Below are 26,221 nucleotides of genomic sequence, written 5' to 3'. Positions count from 1 at the left end.
TATACTATACTTAGGTTGGACCGAAGACGGCATAGTTCTAGGTTTTCTAGGTCTAGAATTTAGAGTCCGGTGGCATAAGGTATTCTGCAATGAATAGAGGAGCGTAGAACCCTTTTTGTGAAATATTTCTGGACTTTTTCAACTGTGCTAATATCAGATACATAATGTGGAGTTCCAGACTGATGAGCTGAATTTGAGTATTGGTCTGGCAAATGTTTTGTATGCGCTAGTTAGTAGTGTGATATTAGCAGAGAAAAAGCTACTTAGGATTAGGTTAACAACTGTTAATGCCTTTTTTGCTATATAGTTACAGTGGGCTCTAGCACTTAATACTCATTAGAGATGAGTATTCCAAGGTCCTTGACAGAGTTTGGATCCTCAACAAGGTCTTGACTATTCAGCTTGTATTTTATTTTCTGATTTATTTATTTATTGCCAATATGTAAGACAGAGCATTTATTTGTTGAGATTTGAAGTTGTCATTTGTTTGACCATTCTAATACATAGTCAAGGTCATTTGAAGGGTAGTAGTATTGTCTGTGGTGTTGAATAGCTTTACATCATCAGTGAAGAGAACGCAGTTGCTCTTAATATGATCGCAGAGGTCATTTATGTAGAGTATGAAGAGAGTTGGTCCTAGAACACTGCCTTGGGGGACACCACTGTTGACAGGTACAGAATTTGATAGGACGCTCCCAATTTTGTCCATTTGTTGTCTGTTTGAGAGGAATGCTTCTATCCAGTTATGTGGGTGTCCAGAGATACCATATGTTTTTAGTTTTAGTAGTAGTTTGTCATGTACCACTGAATCACAGGCTTTACAGAAGTCTATGTAGATTGCGTCTATTGCTTTGCCCTGTTCGAGTTACAAATAATAACTTTACAGCTTATTGAACCATAGATACTTCCTAATTTTACTAACCCTTGGTTTATGTATCCCCAAAATATCCTTCCAGTTCCCTTCACCATCTTTGTTGCTCTTCTCTGCACTCTTTCCAGTTCGTTAGCAATTTTTCTTTTATTGTGGGGACCAGAACTGAGCACAGTATTCCAGGTAGGATTATTACTAGCACAGCATAAGGTAGAACTCTTGTTTGCCTATTTTAACCTGCATTTCTCTTCTGCCCACTCCCTCAACCTCCAAACCATGGCATTTGACAGGTTGGACCACTTTTTTCATTTAAAAAAAAAAGATAGATGCAAAATAGAATAAAGCCGTTCCGTCTTTTCTGTGTTGAAATGCAAAAAAGGCAAGGTTCAAATGGAAAGTTCTTCTTTCCCCATCCATTATAACTATATAGTAAAACCAATAGGCTAAAAACGCAAATTCCATTCCCCAGTCAGATCAACAACCTTATGTACAAAGTACTTGGCAGATATTTCTAATTTGGAAAAGTAGGGTAACCTTTACTAAGCAGAGCTCTACAAGTTCTAAATGCAGCACTTCTGTAACAAAAGGAAACAAAAATTGTGTTTAAAAAAGACCCAAAGATGACGTTTCCAAACTGAGATTGAGAACAGCAGACAACTTTCCATTTGCATGGCTCATTGCTAAGTTTTGTTGGTAAAACAGTGGCAAATTTACAAAGGCAATGTTTTCAGAGCCATGGACAATTCCTGGGTCATTCCTAATCAAAGGCATAGGCCTTACACTTTTCAGTGATTCTTTGGGTTTCCTTGGAACTTAGTTTGGTAATCAATGAGTCTGAAAAATCTTTTCAAAGCTATCAATCTTATCACAACACTTTTGTTCAGGCTAAGGAAGGAACTGATTAAGCCAAACCAGACACCTCATCCGGTTGAAGTTATTTCTGACTATCTTTTGTCTCTCACTATCTTTTGTTACTTTTGACTGGGAGTCCTCAAACGTGACAACTTCCAGACTTGTGGACTTCAACTCCCAGAATTTCTCATCCAGTTATGCTTTAAGTCCATGAGTCTTAAAGTTGCCAAGTTTGGAGACTTCTGCTCTTGACCTTGGTTTTGTGCTTAGGGCAGGATTAGAACTCTACTCGTTGCAGAATACCTTATGCCACCAGACTTGAAATTCTAGACCTAGAAAACCTAGAACTACGCTGCCTTCGGTCCGATCTAAGTATAGTATATAAAATCATACACTGCAATGCCCTACCTGTCAATGAATACTTCAGCTTCAACCACAACAATACAAGAGCACACAATAGATACAAACTCAAGGTAAATCGCACCAAACTTGATTTCAGGAAATACGACTTCAGCAACAGAGTGGTCAATGTCTGGAATACTCTACCTGACTTTGTGGTTTCTTCCCCAAACCCCAAAAACTTTAACCTTAGACTGTCTATGATTGACCTCACCCCTTTCCTAAGAGGTCTGTAGGGGGCGTGCGTAAGCACACCAAAGTGCCTACTGTCCCTGTCCTATTGTTTCTTTTTATTTTTCTTATATGTATCCATTTCATGTATTCATAATTATGTTTATATTTATACCTATTATCTTGCAAGCAATTGACAAATCAAATAAATAAATAAAAATAAAACTCACAGTCTCCTGGTTTCTAGCCTGATTTCTTAACCATTATAGCAAACCGGCTCTCCAGGGACATCTCCTGTGTTGGATTTGTAGTACAGTCGTAGAACCTCCAATATGTTAACTTATTAGACTTTGGAAACACAATCTTCCCGTATTTTTGAAACATCCCTCCTAAGTTGGGCTTCATAGCCTGGAAGAATCATCTAGCTTCACCCGATCAGGTAGATCCCAAATCAGACAAAAGTGTTTACATACTATTCAAATTTTATGTGTCTCTAATTCAGGAGTACTTCAAATGTACCCAGCCAAAGGTCACTGAAGAATCTATTGGTCTCACATCTTCCTTCTGCTCCAACTTTGGAGGAGCCATTGTTAGGAATATAAGTCACCTATGAGGTATTTGGATTAGAAATATATAAACCAAGATAGACATTTTAATACTGTCTCTTTAAGAGCATGCTAAAAACTGCAATTGGGTGTGGTTACTCAAACGGCCATAAGATGGAGCCAGAAACCTGGGTTGTTTTTGTCTTAGTCTTAGTCTCAGAAGAGAGTGTGTCTGAGTGAGTATCTCTGTTTCCTTCTGTTGGAAAGTATTGCTGTTCCTCCATTTTTTCTAATTGACTGATATTATTGGATTTAATGTAAGTCGGTTACTGAACTGTTTTTGACACTGGACTTTGTTATTGAATTATCCCTGGATTGAAAAACTGATTGATTTACCTGTGAATGACTTTTGGACTGCTTATTTTGGACTTTGCTTAAACCTTTCTGGAAGTAAAAACCTACATTTACTGTACAGTGTATCTGTGTGCTCTGTGTGTATTATTCCAACACTACTCTCTATACGTCTCCCTGTATGCGCTCATTCTCCTAACGGGGAATTACCTCAACAGCCATACTACACTGTATCCTTCAAGGATCAAAAGTCTGTATACAAGTTGTATGGAAAGGTAATTACCATTCCATCTGTCTACTTTTTTCTTTCTCCATTCCCAAGTGAAATTGTGCTAATGCAAAAAATATTCCTGTATTGCATATAGTGAATCCGCCATCTTGTAAAAGAAGGTTTTTCCTTTTTTTTCTATGGTAGGAAAGCTTTCTTGGTTTCTTTTTCAGGTTTTTAAGATTCATTTTCTGTAATAGTTGAAAACATTGTGAAATGGATTGCATCTTATAACTTTTTTAGATTTTCCTTGTCATTCTCTGAACTCCTTTCATTTCTTTCAAGTGGAATGTATTAAATTATTCATAAATAATTAACTGCTTATTTATGTTTTGGTTTGATTTCTCTACTGTTTTTTATTTAATTTTTATTTAATTTATTTATTTTATTTAAGAATACAAGGTAGCAATTTCTTTAAATGCTAGGTTCAAATATTTTTTTGTACTAGCAAATATTCCCTTGATGAAGCTGCAAAACATTTGCCCAGAACCCCTCTTTCATTATCTGATTGCAGACAAGTAATAAGCAGGAAACACGCAGTTCCACCTGGAGCAGTGCTTCACTCTTTCTGCAGGATCAGGCCACAGGCCATCAGCATATCCACTTAGAAAATATTCAGCATTTGCTGTGTAACTGATACAATTGGTTGGCAATGAAGCCCAACCCTGTGGAATATACAAATCCAAATAAAAACATCTCAAACAGATGGTTTTCTAACTTCTGCCTGAACATATTAATCAATAGTAATATTCTGGGCATCACCCACAGTCACTCCTGATGAGATGGGCAACTACTTAAATTTAATCAATAAATAAACACAGCTCCCTCAGAAAATTGCTCTTATTCCATTAAGAATTTATTTCTAATGCTCAACTCGGGAATCTGTTTTCCTGTAACCTCAGACCGTTTTTTTGTATCTTACCATCTGAGGTGTCAAAATTGGTTTTGATTTTCTGCTGTGCCATGATACTTCAAATATATGAAGAATGCAGCCATATTCCTCTCAGCTGTCATTTTTTTCCAAAGCTAAGTAAAATATGGTAAAATAACCTCTTTGATTAATTTTCAGATTCCTTTGAATACTGTGAGGCTTACAAAGATCTCTATGGACGTTGGCATCCACAGCAGACTTGTTCAGATTATTGTTGTGGGACCTGCAACAATCGTTATTGTTGCTCATATGCCTTTAGGAAAAATTATCAGTTTCTCTGTTCCCCGGAAAGGTATGATTGGAAATTACTGCGCAAGGGTTAGTGGGTTGTGAGGTTGTTTAAGAGGTGTTGTACATACAAATTCTGGAGAGGATACTGAAGTTAGAACATAATTCCATGTTCTGCCTTTGCTGCTTGTTTATCTTGTTCATTTTTCCAGCCCAAGAGCACAATAAAAGAGGGCTTGGCACTGCTATCTCTCCTCTCTCTATCTCAGTATTTTTCAACCCTGGCAACTTCTAGATGTGTGGATTTCAGTTCCCAGAATTCCCCACTCGGCAACCCCAGCCTGGCTTAGTGGCTGAAGAATTCTGGGAGTGGAAATTTACACATCTTAAAGTTTACAAAGTTGGAAAATACTGCCCTGCCTTATCAAAGATAACTCTCCAAAAACAGCTAAATGCCTGTGGAGATTCTCAGTCATCCAGGTCACGGTTGTTCCAAAGGTGCTTTTTCAGAAGTCAGTTGGGCTTTCTTTGTTTTTCCTTAAAGAAAAAACAAAGAAAGTCCAGTTGACTTTTGAAAAAGCACATTTGGGTCTCCGAAAACAGAATAAACTGGGCCATATTTGGCAGGAGATGAGAACCTGGCCCAAAAAACTTTAAAAAAATGCTTTGAAAGATAAACCATGGTTATAGAGAAAACACATTCCAGGGAAAAAACCCTCCAATATGCTCCCTGCAGGGGTGGGTAGATATTGTAGTCCAAAAATCAGTCAGGCAATCGATTGGAAAACAGTGTTGGACCCTTCCTTAAAGTACTTCCTGTTTGAACTACAAGTGTTAAACAGGGAAGCCCTCCTGGGTTTGGCCCTGTGGCACAGGTTATAGCCAGGTCTAGTTGTGGGCTTTGCCTAAATAATGCTGTATGGGGAACTCTGGGAGCTGAAGTCCATTCAACTAAAAGTTGCCAAAGTAGAGAAACACAGACCTAAATTTACCTACTATGCCAATTGCATCTATTTCTGGTTTTAATGCTATGCCCTTACTTTATATGAGAATTGGAGCCGAGGAGAAATTTTCATTTGGCCCATAACACAGCTGCTATAGCATATGACAACCATAGTAGCATGTATGTACTGAATCCAAATGCTTTTCCAGACTGCATCTTCCCACGCAATCCTATGCAAACCTAAATACAAAGGTCCCCATTTCTTTTGAGCTGGTGAAGACATTTTGAGAATATGTTTCACGTGCTCTCAGAAAGGGACCATTGAGGAGACTCACCCTGCTGCAGACCATACTGTAGATTTACCTGTAGACTGTAGATTATGCTGCAGATCATACTGTAGATGTTACCTGCCATCCCACTATCTTCCTACTTTTCGTAGTCACAATATGGATGTACTTTATTTTAAAAGAAAGCTTAGTTGGGGCTCAAAAATTTCTGGAAGTGAAATTCTATTGGAAAGTGGAACATTGTTTTATAAGACCCCTTCACTGTATTATTATTTACAGGAAGCACAATTTAAAATTTAAAAATGTGAAAAGAATTGGCAATCAAGGAAGATTGTTGCAAATAATTATGTCAGTGACCCCGGCTTAATACCAGCACACAACACTTTTTACATTAATTACACAATTGCAAATGTGATGTCAATCAAACAAAGCTTGATTTGACCAAAGCTTGTTTCTTCCCAGTACACTATTAAGTCTTTTTCTTTCTTTAATTGCTTCCAAGGACTGTTGTCAGTCATCTTGAGCATTATCAGAATGTAAATGTTATTATATAAGTTAACACTATTGGATATATAGCATTTCTCATCTTTTATTAGAAAAGGGCAACTTAAACATTGTTGTATTTAATCTGTGGACATCTTTTAAAATAATTTCTTTTTAATCTTGTCGCTACAGTATACTTCCATCTTTCAAGCCTGAACCATTCAAGATAGACCCAGATTTTGAAGATCTATATTCGTCTGATTACAGGTACACATATATAAAAATCCCATGGAATTAGAAAGGAAATACTCTGTATTAGCTACATATGCTTCTTTTTATGCTGACGATAATCCTTTCACCAATCAAAAGTAAAAACATAAGGGACTGTGAAATTAACCACTCTTAACATAAAAGCCATGTGTGTCTTAACACTGTAAGGATATTGATTATAGACTTAACAGATGAAAAAGGTGGGAGCTATATTCTGCTCTAAAACCAAAAGCTACAGAGCTGAAAGAATCAGCTGCAGCAACTTGCTGCGTACTTGCACTTTGAGACTTAGTGAGCTATGAAGCCTTGCCTAAGTTAGTTTGGCTATTCTGCCATTTTAAGAGGTATGCAGTTAGTCCTCAAAATACAACTAGTCACTTGGTCATTTGAAGTTATGATAAACTGCCCCAAAGATACCTACAACTGTGTTTCATTAGTCTTACAGAGGCTGCAGCACACTGCAGTCATTCAGTTTTACAATTGACAGGCTGCAGCAATCCCTCCCATGCCTCCAACCAACCCCTTCTCCATCTCCATTCTACCGTGAAGGGACCCTGAAGCACTTGAGCCTGCTCCCATGCCTTCTGGGAGCAGCCATCATTTTCAGCACTCCAACAATTCTTTGCGGCAATGACAGCTGCTTATAAAATGTATGTGTGTGACCAAAAGACCCATTCGGTCTTATTTTCAGGGGCTGTCTTATTTTGCGGTCACCCACCTGCTCCCTCCCACCATCTGTTTGCCTGCAGCTGCAACGGCTTACAGGGCTTCCCAGGTGCAGATGCACTTTTCACCCAGACAGAGAAATGACAGAGACTCAAAGCTTCATCTGCTTGCAAATGGGATGCTTTGAAACGGAGCTAAGTGCTTTGGAATCGCTCGCCTCCCTCTATGGTGCCTCTGCCTGGCTCCATCACACACTTTTCGCCTAGGAGATGAAGCTTCGTCTTCTTGCAAATGGAACACTTTGAAATGGCGCAATTAGCTCTGTTTAAAAGTGCCCCATTTGCAAGCAGGCAAAGCTTTGTCTCCCTCTGAGCAAAAAGTGTGTGGCAGAGCCCGGTGGCAGCAGAGGCACGGGAGACGGAGGCAGGCGATTCCAACACACCACCCTCTCTGTCCCACTATCTCTCAGCTTGCCCGCAGCTGTGCTGGGCAGCACCCGCCTGGGCCGTCAGGATCGCCTACCTCCCCCTCCCCAAGCCGCCTGTGAGCCGTGCAGCTGCACAGCACATCCAGATCACTTGTTCCTCCCCAACCTCTATCTCCGCACTCAACTTATCTGTGCTGTGTCAAGGGCTGCTGCTGCCGGACATCATCTGCTCTTGCATGCTTGCTGTCTCTTGTGCTGGCCATGCCCATCCCCCAGACTTATTATTGGGGTAGGGCTTATATTAGGCCCTACCCCAAAAAAATTCAGACTAGGGCTTATTTTCAGGGTGGATCTTATTTTCAGGGAAACCCAGTATATATCTTTGGTAGGAATAGCTCCCCCGGATGTTAGAAGGAGCGTGGCACAAGACGTGGAATATGGAACGGTGTAACATGATCTGACACAACTGTTATTGGCCAAGTACCCTCTACAAAAAGATTGAAATGAAGAAGGAGCTTTTTGGATTGAGCCACGGGGATTGTTACTACACCTCAAAAGGAACCACTAAAAAGATGGAAACTTCAAGTTAAATATCTGCATAATTGGATAGAACTGCTTGAGGAATTGCCTGAAGGTTGGGAAGAGGAGTGGATGGTTTGAAGATGTTTAAATAGATTGTGCACTGGTTTGGCTGGAACTAAAGACCACAAGTTAAAATGGGGTTTTCTCCTTGAGGACAAGGAGAGTACTGCGAATGTGACAGTATTCAAACAACTATCCATCTTTTTCAGTGCCCTCTGGGACTGAGCTGCACACAGAATAACTTTCTAGTCGGAAATATCTCTGCCATCAACATGGCCCAGCATTGGGCTAGAACTATATAAATCTATGTTTTTATTCAAGTTTTTTATCATTTTAAATGTAAATTAATAATTATCCCCTTTCTAATTCCTGCATGTCTGACCTGAGACAAAACAAGCTGGCCATCAGAAGACGCTCGTAGGCTTTGGGGAAGCCAGATGCACGTGTGCAAATGCTGCAGCTTCTGGTTGAGCTTCTCCAAACCGTTTCCTTGCTTAACCCCCTCCCTCCCTTCCTCAGAAACTCACATTTCTTCAATGAAAAAAAAACAAAAAATCTGGGAGGGACAGACTTGTTGATCTTTACACACACACACACACAGGCACACCCCTTAGATGCTGAAACTAAACTGTCCACCCCTGTCCTCCCATCTCAATTCCTTTTAACAACTTAATTTGCTAAATTTACTGCCTGCCTAGAAAAAGGGTGACAAAATTTATTAATTACTTACCGTGATGAACGATTGCCAGGCTGAAGAACAGAAGAAAGGAAGCAAGCAAAGAAAATATTTCTGCAGGTTGTTTGCCTTGAAGGGTTGAAGAAAAAAGTTCAACTGAAAACAAAAAGCGGCTTAAGCACAAACGGGCACCAAATGGCTATGGCAGAAACTGGGTCCTAAAGGGAGTCAGAGAAGCAGCAAAAAAAGGTTTCCAAAAGTTTCCAATTCAGCCATTAGAGCACCTTAAGGTTATGTGATCACCAATCGGGCACTTCCCATCTAGTATTAATTTGTGATCATTGCACTGTCCTGCAATAATATGAGAGCTATTTGTGTCCTTCGTAGCTGGCTTACAACAAGCAGAGTTATGAAGAAAACAGACGTAAAACTGCATATATAAGGTCATATGATTTCTACTTAGTGACTGTACAGCTTAGTGAGTGAGTTCCTGGTCCCAGTTGTGGTTGCTTATCAAGACTACTTGTATCTACTAAGATAAAAATAATTCAAGCATTAGTTCTTGTGACACTCCATGCAATGGCAATAGCAATAGCATTTAGACTTATATATTGATCCATAGTGCTTTACAGCTCTCAGCCAGGGGTGTCAAACTTGCAGCCCACGGGCCGGATGCATCACATGCTGGTCATGCTCACCCCAATTTTAGCAAAGGGAGAGAAAGTCGCAATACATCATGTGATGACAACATGACGCTATGAGTTTCATGCCCCTGCTTTAAGCAGTTTACAGTGTCAGCCTATTGTTCCCAACAGTGAAAATTGGGCTTTGAAGAAGCAGCATAGGAAGAGTATTGATGCCTTGATATTAGAGAAGACACCTGTGAATACCATGGTAAATCAAGAAAGCAGACAAACGGATCATCAACCAAATCAACCCAGAATTCTCACTCAAAGCACATAAACTATCATATTTTAGACATGTAAAGTCCCAACTCTCTGGAGAAACCTATAAATCTGGGAAAGATAGAAAGAAAAAGAAGATGATGACCACCAGCAGCAAGGACCAAGTTGGAGATAGAACCTCCTAGAAGCATTGACACCCACAAAATCGTAATCAGAAGTATGTATTATGCTAAGCACAGTGCAAACACAGAATAAAAGAACAATTGAAGCAGTAGTATATTACAAGTAATTATAGTATTGGGCTCCTTGGTGCTGTCTGAGCTTGATTGTTTTCTTGGAGACATTTCATTACCCAACTAGGTAACATCATTATAAAGTCGTAATATGAAATAAGGGATCTCTAAACTAAAAGGATATTAGGAGCTCATGAAAAAGAAGCAATCTGAAAACATTTTTTAATGTTAAATGATCCATATGTAGTCCTGCTGGACTCTTTTCCAAGTACTTGGAACCGGTGGAAAGATGCTTGTAATTTTGGCAGCCAGGAAAACCAAATGAGTCTGCCCTACCATATTGTCAAACAGACAGGAACATAAGCCACCAGTGGATCTTTGGAATCATTAGATGTGCCCACACACAGGATGAAACTAGAAATGACAAGTGCTAAGTTACTTTTGATTAGATAGGAGGGATTAAAGAAACCCCCAGGAGCTCCCCAGATCTGGGTTGAGAATTCAAATCCCTGATATCTGCTTGTGTGAACAGCAACCGCGTGGGCAGATCTCACCATCTGATTCACCTACATTTCTCCATCTCCTCTCTGTACAGTTCTCTGATGTGCTTTCTCAAGCTACTGAGGAGATGTGCTTGTCCAATCCTGTCAGCTGGTTTGTTTGTTTTTCAGAGACCATAGCAAATGTTCAGTGATGGGAAATAGTCCAGCAATATATTTAAGGATAAAATCAGTCAAGCAAAGATGCCTCATGTGATTTTTAGGATTTAAAGAGACGGTCCTTAATTAATCATTTTGTTCTTGTTCAAGCTGCATCCAAATATTTTGTGCACAGAAATGTTACTTGGGATATTTTGATTTCTGGTAAAAGGGTTGGGAAGACTCTGCTAGTTCTATTAAGCAGTTTAGGTTTGCTTGAGCAATTGTTTCTGCTGTGCCTGCTGCGCTTGGAATATCTGTAGCCCAGCAGTGCTCTGTATCTTTCAGAAAACTCTTGAGTAGGGAGCAGGATGTGATCAAAGAAGCTACGTTTCCTGTTGAGATGTGTGACAAATCACATGTCTTCCGGTTTTATTCAGAAATGTAGCTACTGTAGTTTCGTTTCTCAGTGAAAAAAAGCTTAAGAGTTCTAAGGGACAGAATCGCCAAAGGGAGTTTTGAAAAGAAAATATAAGGGGTTGTTTCCCCCCCTGGAAGCCAAAATGAGGTAAGCTTTGTGCCTTTTGTTGGCAGGAATCTTTCCTTTCATTCATTAACCATGAACCTTGGAGCTTTTCTCTGTAACTTTGGGATATTGTTTATTGAGAAGAAATACCTATTCCATTAATAGCAGTCATTTAATCTTTTTTCACTTTGCAAAGTCCAGAAAACACAACAACAGAACATTGAAGATTTTTTTAAAATGTCAAATTTCCTTGCTCGAGCCAAAGAGGAAAGCCATTACCAAAGTATAAAAATAATTCTTATCCTTTTAATGTGTTGGTAATTAACTACACAAACTAGAAAGAGTCAGTCATTAAGTAACAACATGTCGTGCTTGCATTCCCAATAAAATAATTTGCCATGATAGTACTTGGCGTACACTAGCATAGAAGTAAATCATTCTTTGTCCTTGGCTATGTAACCTGTTTTCATAAAGTTAAGAGAGGGCAGGTCTTGTTTCTCTTGGTAGATACTGTGTGGTGAGTTGTGTTTTTATAGGGTTCTGTACAACAGAAAATACTGTGTCTACAGTATCCTTTTAACAGTGAATTTTGGATCCGTTTCCGGAATCAAGCTAATACAAATGAAGACTTTTTGTCCAGATCTGAAAATTAAAATAACTTTGTGTATTGTACATTAAGGAAGCTGATATGGGGCATCTACAGTAAAAGAAATATAACGCTGCTTTAACATAGGTAAAGAAGCCAATCTGGGCAGCATAAATCACATTACTTTTTCTTTGTGATCCGATCTGTTGAGATTTTAATTTAAAGAAAGTGCAAGCTAGGAAGGATTTGTTTCTCCTCTTCCTTGTTCCTTTTTCTTTACCTGGCTAGATGATACTATTTGCTAGAAGACACTCCAGCTGAGCACTTTATGTGACATGCCCCTGCTTGTATCAAAATGACACCACCTCTTCTGGGCAAACACCGTTTTGCTCAGTGAAGCAGTATGCGTGATGAGATCATTTTTAATCCTGACCTTGTGGCTTCTTCATCTCCAACTGTTTTTTTTTCCCCCCGTATATAATTCTAGGCAAACCTTAATCAATTTCATTGCATATATGTACAGTGACAATAAAAGTTATTATTAAGCGCCTAGAAGAAAAACAAAGAAAGTGGAAGCTATAGGAATGGAGACTTCGTGCTAAGTGTTTCAAATTATCTCTTCTGTAGAGGTTTCACTGTGGAAACTCAATATTATATATAGCTGTTTAGTACAATGTAAGCTAGCTCAATGAAGATTTTCAAATGATTCTTTACTAATGTTGTCATTCTGGAAGAAGAAAAGAAATGTTAATCCTAACAGAGCATGAGTTATTTCTCGTCTGAATTGGTTTGGCCTAGGCATGATTAGAACTTGGGTAGGAGATCTCACAAAAGTTAAGCCTCCTTATCCATGACTGAGTATGTATGGAACCTGCTTCTAACAAAGGCACTTAACAGCCACATCAGTAGGCCAGAAGGGAAGCCAAGTGAACAGTTTAAATTTTAAGAATTAATGATAAGATTATTATTTTTTAAGGACAGATTTCTACATGTCTTTGTTTTTTGGTTCTCTGGTTCCATACTTCTCTGTGCCCAAGGAATATATAACCAAAGCTTATTGTAAATATTTTTTTAAAAATCAACCTTTTGGGGATATAATTTAACAATATATTAACATCTTTAAAACTTCAGTTTCTTCCAAGAATTTGGTCCACCGTAGCTTTAAGGTTTTATTAGATCTAAATATGGATCATAATCAGATTAAAAAATTGGGTTGAGGAGTCCAATAATAGGCCATAAGAACATTCAATATTCATTAAAAGCATTAATTTGTTAATATAGCCAACTCTACATTTATTTTTGTAAAGTGTGACAGTGTGGGATTCCTAGCTTACTCTCTTTAAAAATATATATATTTAAACTAGATGGAGGTTTATTAGCTGCTTAAGCATCCAGATCATAATGGTTGTATGTATGCAGGTCGTTATTTATTTATTCTCGTAGCTATATAATCATCCATCTCACAAATGTGGAGTTGGGTGACAGTTAAAACAATTAAACAGCTAAAAACAACATGATTACGAATAAAAATAAAACCTCAGGAGAAAAACCAGTGGCCCTACATACAAAACAACCATCTCACAGCCCCCCATTTCTATATTTGGTATCATAGTATAGCACACCATTGACCAGGTAGTATATATTTGGTACTATATATCAACTATCAGCTTTTACATGTGTGTATATCTTCAAGTTAGTCTTCATTCCTAGTGGATGCCTAGACAAGTTCATGCCATTTTTCTTGGCAAGAGTTTTGGAAAAGGTTTGTCATAGCCAAACTTTAATTAGAACTAAAAAAAAGTATCCTATCTGGCTTCATGCCAAAGGCAGGACTAGAATCACAATTTCCTGGTTTCTTCTGGTTTGTAGTCTAATGACTCACCATACCAAACTGGATTTAGGTAAATCATATTTCTTTTGGAAAATTTCGAGGCATTTAAGTATAACTGTCCCCACTTACTCTGCACCACCACCACAAATAATTTTCCTGCCATTTTAAACAGGCTTGTTCTAGATCATAGTCTCACATTTAATTTCTGGCCCAATACTGTCCAAATACTGTATGTCTAATTACCTTAAAGGTTGGCAGTAGTACTAAATTCCCTCTCTAATTGGAACCAAGAATTTAAAAGGATGAAGTATACTAACTATCCAGTAAGGCACAAAAGAGTAACTTTGATTTTCATTGAGATAACAGACAATCAGAGTTGGAAGGGACCTTGTAGGTCATCTAGTCCAACCCCCCATCTAGGTGGGAGACCCTACATCATTTCTGAAAAATGGCAGTCCAATCTCTTCTTGAAAGTCTCAAGTGATGATGCTCCCACAACTTCTGAGGGCAAGCTGTTCCATTGGTTGATTTTTCTCACTGTCAGAAAGTTTCTCCTTATTTCCAGGTTAAATCTCCCCTTGTTCAGTTTCCATCCATTGTTCATTGTCTAGCCTATAGGTGCTTTAGAAAATAGCTTGGCCCCTTCCTCCCTGTAGCAGCCCCATATTGGAAGACTGCTGTCATGTCTCCCTTGGTTCTTCACTAGACTAGCCATGCCTAGTGCCTGTAACTGTTCTTCGTATGTTTTAGTCTCCAGTCCCCTAATTATCCTGGTTACGCTTCTCTGTACTTTTTCCAGAGTCTCAACATCTTTTTTATAATGTGATGAACAAAACTGGATGCAGTAGGTGTGGTCTTACTAAGGCTTTACAGAGTGGTATTAGTACCTCACTTGATCTTGATTGTATCCCTCTGTTAATGCAATTTAGGATTGCATTAGCTTTTAGAGTTGCTGCTGCACACTGCTGGCTCATATTTAGCTGGTTGTCCACTAAGACTCCAAGATCCCTCTCACAGTTACTGCTATTAAGCCTGTTTTCATCCATCTATATGTGTACTTTGGGTTTTTCTTGCCTAAGTGTATGACTTTACTTTTGTGTCTACATTGAATTTAATTTTGTTAGAAGATTCTGATAGTGTTATTGTTGTTAACATTGTCAGGCCATTACTTGGTACAGATCTGAATAAGTATATCATATAATCAAGATTAAAATCTGGAAAATTGAAATTACCACCAAAAATATCAAGCTGTAGCGTTAAAGGAGATCTCTGGTGTTTGCCCATTCCATATAAAATTAATCATTAACTCATCTAATTGATTTAGGTCAGTCTTTACCATTTTAGTCTGATTTACCATAAAATTGACCGTCACAATATGTTCTCCTTTGTCTCTGCATTGCATGGATAAAGGTGTTTACAATCACTAGTCCTGAGTTTAGAATTGATTGAAAATGTTAAATATTAAATTATTGGTTAACTTAGGAAAAGGGTGGGGAGTAATAGCTATAAAGATCTCTCCTGATCACACAAATCATTTGGAACTAGTTTGCATTCCATATACCAGAATCATCTAGAGTTGGCAGGATAAATATTGTTTCTTCGGGAGAAAAAATATCAAACAAGTGTCAGACATAGACTGAGGACTACATGCAATTATTATTTATTGTGAAATAACTGGTTACATCTGGATTCTTAAAAAATAACATTATAGGAGTATTATTTCCATTGTAGAATAGAACATGGGGAAATGAGGCTTGGAGAATCATTATCCCCCCAAAATGTTTTCTGTATTTATAAACTAATGCACACTCAAAAGCCATTCATATCTATATTTATTTAAAATTTATACTAAACTTATTATGGGATAAAAATCCAAGTCAAGACTCCGATCTTACTTTTCACCATTGGCTGTGCTTTTATGAGATGTCCTTGCTGAAGGATTTGTCAGCATTGCAAAAACCATAGGCAAATATTTTGCACATTCAGTTGCTATATATAAAAATTTAGCTCTGGTCTTGAGGGCGAGGAGGAGGAAAATAGACAACGGCTGCTTAGCCCTAAGAAAGTAGAAAGTGTGACAAAGAGTCTCTTGGGAGTAGCCCTCCCTTAACAGACTTGTCCTTAAAAAGGGGGCAATGAAAGTTTTGGACAAGCTTCCCAGATTTAGTTAATGTACAGCCCAACAGTGAAGGAGAATTTCTGGGATCCCTGCCATGTCTGTTCCTTGACTTTGCTTTCTTTGAAAGGCTGGCATTTGGATAGACTCAGAGTATACTACCACAGGTAACCACACCAGGAGTTAAGAGATCAAATGCACGTGAGCCAAGTCAGCATAGGAGCAGTCAGCCTGTTAAAAGGATGATGGGAACAATTTGATCTGAGTGTAAAGTGCATGAAGTCTGAGCAACCACTGGCTCCCCCAAGGGAAGAGGTGAGAGAGTTTCATTTACGTGCAGAAAGCAAAAGCTCAAAAAAAAAAAAAAGCAGGCAGCAGTTTAGTCTAGTGTTTAAGGTACTAGGCTAGAAACCAGATAACTGATTTTAGTTACCTGTTTTCTAGCCTGGTACCTTGAATATTAGACCGAAATGCTGCCTGCTTTTGATTTTGGGCTCCTCACTCACCCTTGCCTCAACTCGCCTTGTTGTAGAGAAAATAGGAGGAAGGAGGAATATTAGGAATGTTCACTGCTTTGAATTTCTAATAAAGTAATAAAGGGATAAAATCTAATTAATAAATAAAATAGTAAATTAAAGATTAATACCAAGATAAAATCATTAAATAGTTTATTTGCATATGCAGTTTACAGTTCACTGGAATGCAGTTTTCTTTTGTAAAGGGAAGTCATAAATATTGCCTTATGAATAAGCATTTCTGAATCATAATCTTAAATTTCTGTTAACTTTTTTTTTTACTCCATCATGTGGGTAAAGTCCTCGAAGTGAAATTCTTTATTGTTTTCTTTAAAGTTAACTTCACGGACTTAAACTAATGAAGTGTTTGGTGGTCTCCTGAAAAAAAGAGATTGTCTAGATTTAATGTAATAAATGTGACTATGTAGACACATTTAGTAAGGCTTATTCTAAGGAAGCTCATAGCCAAGATGGCAACCTTGTTCTGTCCAGTTGTTTAGGGCAGCATGTCCTATAATCCCCATGCAGTGGCTGAGGCTGATCAGATTCGTAGTCTGCAACATCTGGGTGCATCCAAGTTGTTGATTGATGTAGCAGTAGATAAAGAAGTAAAAAAGTGGTGTAAAAAGAAGTCAGAATGGCAGATATGATTATGCAAATGAGCCTCACCTCTTTTTCACTTTTTTACATGCTTTACGTCTATGGTGGTATACTTTTAAAAGAAGGGAAACTCCTTTTGTGCATGCCTCCTTGATTTTTTTTTTCAGGCCTGCCTCCTTGATTTTTTTCTTCTTCTCCATGGCAGTAAACTAACAAAATTACCCCTCTGAAAGTTATGAAAGATGAGTTATCTTCCAAGAAAGTTATCTGAAAGATGGAGATTAACCATGCATAAATCTTGCATTTCGATCCTAACCTGACATGGCTTCCATTTTTGTTTGCATTTACAATAGCAAAATGCTCTTGGGGGAAATGTGTTGTTTTCTGATGCCTTTAACTCATTCCTAACTTGCATTCTCAATGTTTTTCAGTGGGACATTTATAGCAATTGGCATTTCAATTTTCGTCGTGTTTGTAGTAGGCATCATTCTCTGCTTCACCTGCTCATGTTGCTGCCTGTATAAAGCCTGCCGAAGGAGGCCACAGCGTAAGTATCCTCCCTGGCTGAATTGTTGCTCTGTTTGAGGAAAATTATGAGTGATGTTGCTGAGCGCACTGGGGAGGAATAGCAGACACAGCAGAACGTCTCTCCGAAACACTTCTTTTAAAATAGGTGAAAAGTCACTTGTTTAAAATGTAACTAGCCTTAGATCAAGGAATGAACAAGGTATGAACATTTACCTCAGTCATCAGAGATGCTGTTTCCTTTGGCTCTCTGCACGTGTGACAGACTTAAGGGAGTTCAGCCTTATTGTGTCAGGTGTCTTTACTTAATCTAGGACTATAATTCTCAGAAATCTCCAGGAGCTGAGAGATTCCAGTGAGCATACCTGAAGGGAATTCTGGGCCTTGTAGTCTTGACATGCCTGAATAAAGATGGAAAGGTCGGCTTACAGCTTCTAAGTATCTGGTTGATATTAGCAGACATGGGACGTAAGATACCAGAAGATCAGACATCTTTTCTTGGTGTGCCTTTTCAGTAGAAGTAACCTTTCTGGTGGGAGGAATGATAAGTTTCTTTTTCTACCTCATGTCCATGGAGGAAGCGTCAAAACTTATTTGAAAAAACAAGTTATAAAACCAGCACGACAGGGAAAGAGGGGAAATGTTGACTTTCCTTCCTGTCCTGCATCAGCCTCACCAGGTAAACCAGACAGGAAAACATAACCAGAGAAACTAATTCTACTTTATTGTAAAGAAACATCAACAGAATCTGAAAGTGTGAAAGTACAATTCTGCTGTCGTCTTGACAGCTTGAAAAAGTTTGGACAGCCCCTTCTGAGCTTCTTGCTCTGCCCACTATCCAGCTGCAGGTTGTGCTGCCTCGTATCTGATCATTCCATACGTATTATCGCTTTACCCCCCCTCCAAAGATTTTTCCCACATACCCATTACATGGTGATTGATTGATCAATTGATTATGTGCCATCAAGTCATTTTCTACTGCTAGTAACCACATAGATGCCCTGATTCCTAACGACCACATTCCTCTGCTTATTCCTCCCTAAATACCCCTCTTGTGTTTTACAGCTGTTGTGACCACATCCACAAGTGTGATACAGGTGCCTTACCCTCAGCAGCCTGGGGTACCAGTTGCTTATGCTGGAGGACCATACCAAGGATACAATCCACTACCGGTACAGCCCCAGCCTGGAATGCCACCAGCATCCTACCCAACCCAGTACCCTCCGCCCTATCCTACGCAACCTATGAGGCCACCGCCATACCAGGAAACCGTGGCAGGTAAGGAAAGAAGAGGGGAAAGATGCTGGAAAGAAAAAGGAAACAAATGTGTGGTAATGGCAAGTTTTTCTCTTGCTTTCTTTTCAAAATATGCCCAGCCTCAAAATATAAATTCATGTTTGCTGTCTTGGGTAACTCAGCTTCTTTACTACAAATAAACCATCACTTCTGTGTAAGTTCTTCTGAAGCTATCTGGTTGAAATCCCCCCTTTTTTACTGATGGTTTTATTCCACTGTGGTCACCTTTCCTAAAGAACAGAGCTGAGCAGTGAGCCACACTGTGCTAGAAATTTTCTTTTAAACATCTGCTTCAATACTGGCCCAGATGCTTCCAGGTTGGATGAATTCAACACAGGATGCAGAATTCAGCAGACACTGAAGCCTCTCTGCCTGGAAGAGCTTTGGTTTATGAGACAGGGGCTTTAGGGCAGATTACTTTGACTCATGCTACATTATTGGTTCAGTGCACTCCATAGTCTTCCTACAGTGTTTGCAGAGACATCCCAATCTAGAAGGACTTTGACCAGCACTGTAGAGGATGGCTTCTCTTAGTCTTTTCCCATAGACAAACTTTGCTTCATAAAAGATCTTCAAAATTCTTTGTACTTCATCAAAGTGAAGCGCTCTTTCAGGGATTTGAAAAGGCTAGCATTGTCATTGTTATAGAGAAGAAAGAAGCAACAATATAACTTTTTAGATACAACTTGTCTTTAATTTACGACCACAACTGGGCCATAATTTCCATTACTAAGCAAGGTGATTAAGTGAGTCAAATTTATGACCTTTTTGCCACAGTTGTTAAAGTGAATCATCACAGTTGTTAAGTGAATATTTCACACACACACACACACACGCTCCAATTGATTTTCTTGTTGAAAGCTGGCTGGGAAGGTCACAAATGGTGATTGTATGACCTCAGGAGGCTGCAACCATCATGCATACATGCCAGTTGCCAAATGTCTGAATTTTGATCATGTGAACATGGGTACTTTGTGATAGTCGTAAATTCTAGGGCTGGTTGTAAGTCACTTTTTTCAGTGAAAAAATAGTTCAAATAGTTGCTAAACAAATGTACTTTGAGGACTACCTCTCTAAGAAGGAGTGTTCTTCTATAGCAGCAGGTAATCAACTCAATTAGCAATAGAGAAGGAGATCTAGATGGAGATTAAGGAGACAGTTTTGGCCCAACAAGGAAGGCTTCCTTTCCTAGGATAGTTCCCCGTGGACATTAATTCACTTTAATATGCTTCATTCTGCAATTGATTTCATAACTACTTTATATGGACACTAGCACGTGATGAAAATCTAAGAATTATGCAGAAATAAACATGATAAAGTAAGCTGCTAACCTGCTTGTTCTTGTCTGTTTCTTTTACAGTTGGTGCCTCAGCTCCTCCAGCTCAACCCCCTTATAATCCAGCATATATGGATCCTCCAAAGGCTTCCTATTAAATGGACTTTTACTGTGTGTGTCTCTGGAAGCCTCTTCAGATTGCCTTTTTCACGTGGAGTTCTTTCGGAAGATATTATTCTGATATATCTGTTTGGAGGGGTGGGTCACAGTTTATTTACAGCACTTTGAGAAGTGCAAGAAATTCAAGCGATTCAAAGATGACCTTTTTGTAAAGAAAAAGTAGGGGTGAATCTAAGAAAGAACTTAAAAAGTAAGCATCAGGAATACAATTGAACTAAATAGGGACAATCGTTTGAGGGATTATTTGGCCGTAATTTCATCAAAATCAATTTAAAATGGGCTAATCTTTTTCCAGCTTAGTACAGAAAAGTAACATCTGTTTTGAAACAAAATGTTTTCGAAGTAATGGGGAAATAGCTCTTTAGCAGGAAATGGGCCAACTTGTTCAGTAATCCCCTTGTTTTTGTCCATTATGCAGCAGTTGCATAGTCTTTCAGTATCACAGTGCAAATATTTGAATTTCATTGGAATTTTGTCACTATACAGAAAAAAATCTTTTGTATTCTCTGTTGCATGGAGATTGTTGAATGGGATCATTTATCAGCTTTCTGTGTTCTGCACCAAAATATTACAGCATGTCACGCTCTTAAAAAAGAACTCAGACCAGAACTCGGACGAAACAAAGATAAATAATGTGGTGACCTCCTCTATTTTTATCTGTAGTTCCCAGACTCTCTTGCCCTTAGCATCCAGAGGCTGCTGGGAATTTAAATCCAGCTGGAGAGACATTAAATTACATAGCCCTGCTCTAGGCTATTTAAATGGGGCATTTCATTCCTCCCCACATTAACCATTTTTCTTATCTAACTGACAATCAGTTTCTTATAGACCCATATAGTTTTGATCAAGGTGGTATTTTGATTAAGAGTCACACCAGCCTTAGTATACTATTAGAAAGAGAAAATATCACAGTAATGTTTCATTTTAAATGGGTGCTTCGCTGCCATTTCTGAATCAATCCATTTCTCAATTAAAAGTAATTTTTCAACTACTTAAGGACAAAGAGAGAGAGAGAGAGAGATGAATTTCTGTCTTGAAATAAACATCTGTAATACGTTTGGCATCCTAGAAACTTGAATGAAAGTGGAAAACATTTCAAAACTCTTTATAGAGTGGTATGGAAGTAATTTGGTAAGGAAGAAAGCCTAAATCCTGGGCTAACACCCCAGGAAAAAAAAGATGGCTCCCAATCTTTGCATAGCAAAAGCAATCCAAAAGAAAACAACTTTGCTCCACATAAAGTGACATAAAACCCAAAATAAATCAGCGCAATTCATAAAACCAGCCAACACTATGAGATTAGATAAGTTCAGAGAACTGTAGTCCCTCTTCAGAAATACCCAGCCAAGAGATACATGTTTTTGGGAGCTTTTTTCCTATTGCTAATAGTTTTCCATGCCTACAGAATTGTAATCTTGGTGTTTGATTAATATTTCTGTCACCTTTGTGTTTTCTAACTCTCCCAATTTCAGTTCCATTATCTATTTAAGATACTTGCAGAATACAATCTTAACATGATAACGTGCACTCATCTGAGAGAAGTGGACTGCATTATGTGAAAAATGAAAGGATATCAGAAAATTAAAAATTATATATGTGGATAATGGAATACTTCTTTGTGCCTAGGAAGAGAAAATGATTGATTTTTGCAGTTTGTCTTAAACTCTGCTATTGTACTCTTTGTAAATACAAGACAGTCCTCAATTTACAACCATAATGAAGCCTGCCATTTATGGTCATAAGTCATGATGGTTATAAAGCAGGGCGTCATGTGATTTTATGACATGACCAGTTGTAAGACAAGGATTACCTGTAAAGCTGAAAGAGTTTGCCCCCTTATTCCTACCCATTAGAAATATAGGACCTTGTTTCAGCAAGCTTTGAATTTTATGACAGCATGTCTCAGTCTATGTTTTTACTTCCATATATGTCTTACAAAGAATACATCTCTCTATCACTATGCTGTAATTATGGAATCCTAGTATTATTTTGTTGAAGGCTGTTTTGCCTGCTTGTCTTAAACGCTGCCTCTGTTTCCTTATTCAGGCTATATATGCTGAGAGTAGTTTCTAATCCTTGTAATGTGTGAAATCACAGTTAAAGTTTGCAAGATTTCAGTAATTGACAACTGATGACTGAATTTCTCCAAAAGTATTTGCTTATGAAAAATTTATAATAAAAGGTATTTCTTTAATGGCACTTCTACTGCTAGAAGTGGGTCCTGTTACAATTCACAATACTTGTATGAAGTCTGAAGGATTGTAACAAGTGGCACGTGTAGTGTCTCAATTAAAATGCTGCATTCTTTGTCGAATATTTTTTTTTTGTTTATCCTTTTTATTGTGAACTTTTAAAGTGCCTTTTCAAATTTTTGTAACTCTGTCACCATAACTATTGTACAATGTTAACGTACTGTGATATTTTTGTTCAGAATCTTGACTTTGTTTTTAATAAAAAAAATCTTTACACCTTGTTGCTTCTGGTAAATAAAATACAATTAGAAAAAAAGCTAGCATATTTGTGGCTATTTGTAATAAATCAGACCACTTAAAATACACATTGCTTTAAATGACTTTAATTTGGCTTAGATTAAAAGTGTTTGCATCCTTGAATTGAACATCACTGGTCCTAGCTCAAAATTGCATGGAGCTGTTTTTACGTTCAATTAGTCTTACATTCATTTTAATTAAACATCCCACACATTTCAATGGGACTAAGATGTTTTGTTTCTGGTGTTGGCACTTTTTTCATGTGACCTCTAATTGCTAGCAGTCTTACAATAGGAAGATCCAATTCCTCTGTTGGAGGAGCAGGGGGAAGGTTTGCAACAAAGCCCAACTTCCAGCTCCTTCCGTGCCTCTAAAATAGTTCTTTATTGAATATTCTATTGTGTTTCAGTATGTCGGAGGGTGACTCGGGATAGGAGCTGATACAGATATACAGAGAGAATAAGTAGTTAAACAAATGAGGCATTAATAAAGGAGAATGTGTGTAGCTCAAGGTTGATATGAAGGGTCCATGGTGCCCCCTGAGCTTATTTTCTTGCAGACATTTCATTACCCAAACTAGAATTAGCCAGCTCAGAGAGCACCAAGGATCCTTCAAATGAGGAATTTTATTCTGGCACTGATTTCTGTACTAATGAAGTAGTATGAAGTTCTAATATATAAAAGTAGAATATTGCTTCCAGAATAGGAGAAAAAAATATAAGGAATTAAGCTTTAATCTACTTAACTTCCCTCCCTTTAGTCTCTTTTCTTTACTTTCTGTTTGTAATTTCCTTACCCGTGGCCTCTCCTGATTCTTATCTTGGGTATTGACACTGAGTTGTCTGCATTTTCTCCTGGCTGTTCACCTTCCAAAAGTCTTTAATTCAGTATCTCACCATCTTGCATCTGAAGCTCCAGACATAAAGCAGCCATAATTTCTTGAGTTATGTTTTGTTAAATGAGGGGTTTCAGAAAATGAGAAAGATTTTGGAAAACTGCTCTTAATTGCTCGTAGATTCATTGAAGCTCTATCATTTAAAATGAACTCATGCTAAATTCTTTGCCTTCTTACATGCATGAATCTACCTTCCAACTAAAATGGCAAACAGAATAATGTAGACAATAACTGCATTTTTCACGGCATTTTTTCTGAAATAGATCACTGTAGCTCAGATGCAAAGGAATTTGACAAGAGAAGCTCTCAGTCTCCATTGATGCTTGAGAGCTCTTCTAATTGTAGGCTCATCAGTTCTAGCAGAAGCCAAAATGTTGTTGCAAGAAATACAGTTCTCCCAACAGAGGTATTCTGTCTACAGGTGTAGATTACAACATTATGCAGAGTGCTAATAAAAATTTCTTACAACAAAAGGCATGCCAAGCCGTTCATTTTTGAAAAAGCACATAGGTTAAGCTGTGAGCATGCCAGACATGCTTCAAAAAAATAAACCAATCCAGGAAACTGAAATACATAATTAAATTCTCAAATTCTGTTCAATGTAAGCTATGAAGGTTTTGTTCAGTTTTGTACTCCCTGAGGGATTTACAGCTCACGATTCTTACACCCTTTTAACAGATTTAACAGATAATCAGAATTGGAAAGGACCTTATAGGTCCTTTCCAATTCTAGCCCAAGCGGGAGACCCTACACCATTTCTGACAAATGGCAGTCCAATCTCTTGAAAGTCTCAACTGATGGCGCTCCCACAACTTCTGAGGGCAAGCTGATTCCATAGGTTGATAGTTCTCACTATCAGAAAGTTTCTCCTTATTTCCAGGTTAAATCTCTCCTTGTTCAGTTTCCATCCATTGTTCCTTGTCTAGCCTTTGGGTGCTTTAGATTGACTCCTTCCTCTATGTGGCAGCCCCTCAAATATTGGAAGACCGCTATCATGTCTCCCCTGATCCTTCTCTTCACTAGACTCGCCATGCCCAGTTCCTATAACCGTTCTTCATATGTTTTAGTCTCCAGTCCCCTAATCATCCTGGTTGCTCTTCTCTGCACTTTTTCTAGAGTCTCAACACCTTTTTTATAATGTGACCAAAACTAGATGCAGTACTCTAGGTGTGGGCTTACTAAGGCTTTATACACTGTTTCTTTTAATCCTTCAGGTCAATTTGTGCTGGAGGAATTTCATTTCCAGACAGAAATTCAAGAGCAGCAATTTCCCCAGTCAGTTGACAGATATGCCCCTGATAAATTTAGCCTTATATGTACTTCCCCCAAATTCCACCTACCGTGTAATTGTGCAGGCAGAAACCTAGCAATTTCATGATCTGTCTATAATCGCTTGCCATAGATATATCTGATTAATTTCTGAACAGCGCTTGCTGATAGAATACATATTATTCTCCAATGGAACTTCTAACAGTGTAGCTCTCAGCAAAAGAGATATATGTGTCATCAGTTTTCTTGCACGAGTGGATTAAAATACATAATGGAATGAATTAGTCTCTGAAAGTCCAAGGAAAGGAACAAAATTAGCAGAAGAAATTGCAGATGTGCCCCTGCGTCATGTGAAATATTACTAGTCCCCTATTTGTGGAGAGAGGCTTCCAGTTTCAACTGTATCCCCTGCTTTCTACTTTTCTACTTAAAGGCATTGCTGGCGAATGGGGAAGTGGGGTTTCTATTTGTAACAATAACTCCAGATAGGCTCACTTTGATTAAACATTCCAAAATTGCAGGGTCAGAAACTTACTTGATCTCTGTCAAGAGATAAATCTCAGAGAACACCAAGGGCTCCATAAATTTCTTCAGTTGCCAATATTTTACTACAAAAATATGAACTCCCACAATAATGTTTAGAATGTGTTTATTCCACTAGCTAAAATGATCGTACAGGCAATTATTCCTGTTTTCATCATTTGCGGTGGATTTCCTTGTGGCTCTGCAGAGTTCTGTACCTTTAAGAGCTTTCTAAGTCCTGGATAGGATGTGATCAAAGTTTATTTATTTATTACCTTTATTGTCAGAGTACAACGTGTACAATGAGATTTGCTGAGGCTCCCTTCGTGCACCCCCCCCCCAAAACACATCTCACAGTGAGGACAGAAGTCTCTAACCCAGTCCTAATCTTACTACACTATGTGATCTTGTTGCACAAAGTGCCGGCTCCACAAGTCTATCATACTAAGTTGACTACAAATTTTCCCACTAATGCTATGGAGCAGTCTTCAGCACATCTTCCAAACTGGGGTAAGTTCTGTTATTTAATGAAAATGACTAGTTATGAAAGAAAAAAAAGAGGAGTTAGGAGACAGAGGCTGGCTAAAACCTTATGTGGGTGACAAAAAAAATGCTCATTCTGTATTTCCCCTTAAACTCATGTGTGAATAGTGAGAATTCCTTATGCTGTTCTAAATATAGCAGTTGTAGAAGCTATGCTATAATTTAGTCATATTTGTTTAACTCTTAGGCAAACAGTTCACATAAACACATATTTTGAACACTGGGACATGCAAAATAACTGTTCAAAAAAAAACAACAGCCATTACATCTGTACAGTTTTACTGACCATGGTATGCAAGTAATGGCTAAAATGGAAACAATGACTC

General features: G+C 38.3%; 2 protein-coding genes across 2 annotated transcripts in view; one reads left to right on the top strand and one right to left on the bottom strand.

The window, feature by feature from the left end:
• Positions 1 to 9,102, bottom strand: part of LOC113449807 (uncharacterized) — a 47,085-nt gene extending 37,983 nt beyond the window's left edge. The window contains exon 1 of the mRNA XM_087923979.1: positions 9,005 to 9,102. The gene's annotated coding sequence lies outside the window, so the exon portion shown is untranslated. The remainder of the gene's footprint in view (positions 1 to 9,004) is intronic.
• The window catches only part of SHISA5 (shisa family member 5), a 40,362-nt gene extending 17,714 nt beyond the window's left edge, over positions 1 to 22,648 (top strand). Inside the window, exons 2-6 of the mRNA XM_026724671.2 lie at positions 4,527 to 4,680; positions 6,522 to 6,596; positions 17,332 to 17,447; positions 18,491 to 18,703; positions 20,082 to 22,648. Of these exons, the coding sequence (XP_026580456.1) occupies positions 4,527 to 4,680; positions 6,522 to 6,596; positions 17,332 to 17,447; positions 18,491 to 18,703; positions 20,082 to 20,155 (632 nt within the window). The 3' untranslated portion in view covers positions 20,156 to 22,648. The remainder of the gene's footprint in view (positions 1 to 4,526; positions 4,681 to 6,521; positions 6,597 to 17,331; positions 17,448 to 18,490; positions 18,704 to 20,081) is intronic.
• The last annotated feature ends 3,573 nt before the right edge of the window (positions 22,649 to 26,221 follow it).

This window comes from Pseudonaja textilis, chromosome 2 (assembly GCF_049901715.1).
Source record: "Pseudonaja textilis isolate UNSWEBS1 chromosome 2, rPseTex1.2, whole genome shotgun sequence".
Lineage (NCBI taxonomy): Eukaryota > Metazoa > Chordata > Lepidosauria > Squamata > Elapidae > Pseudonaja > Pseudonaja textilis.
Note: the sequence above shows the minus strand (reverse complement) of the source record. Positions and strands in the feature narration are given on the sequence as shown.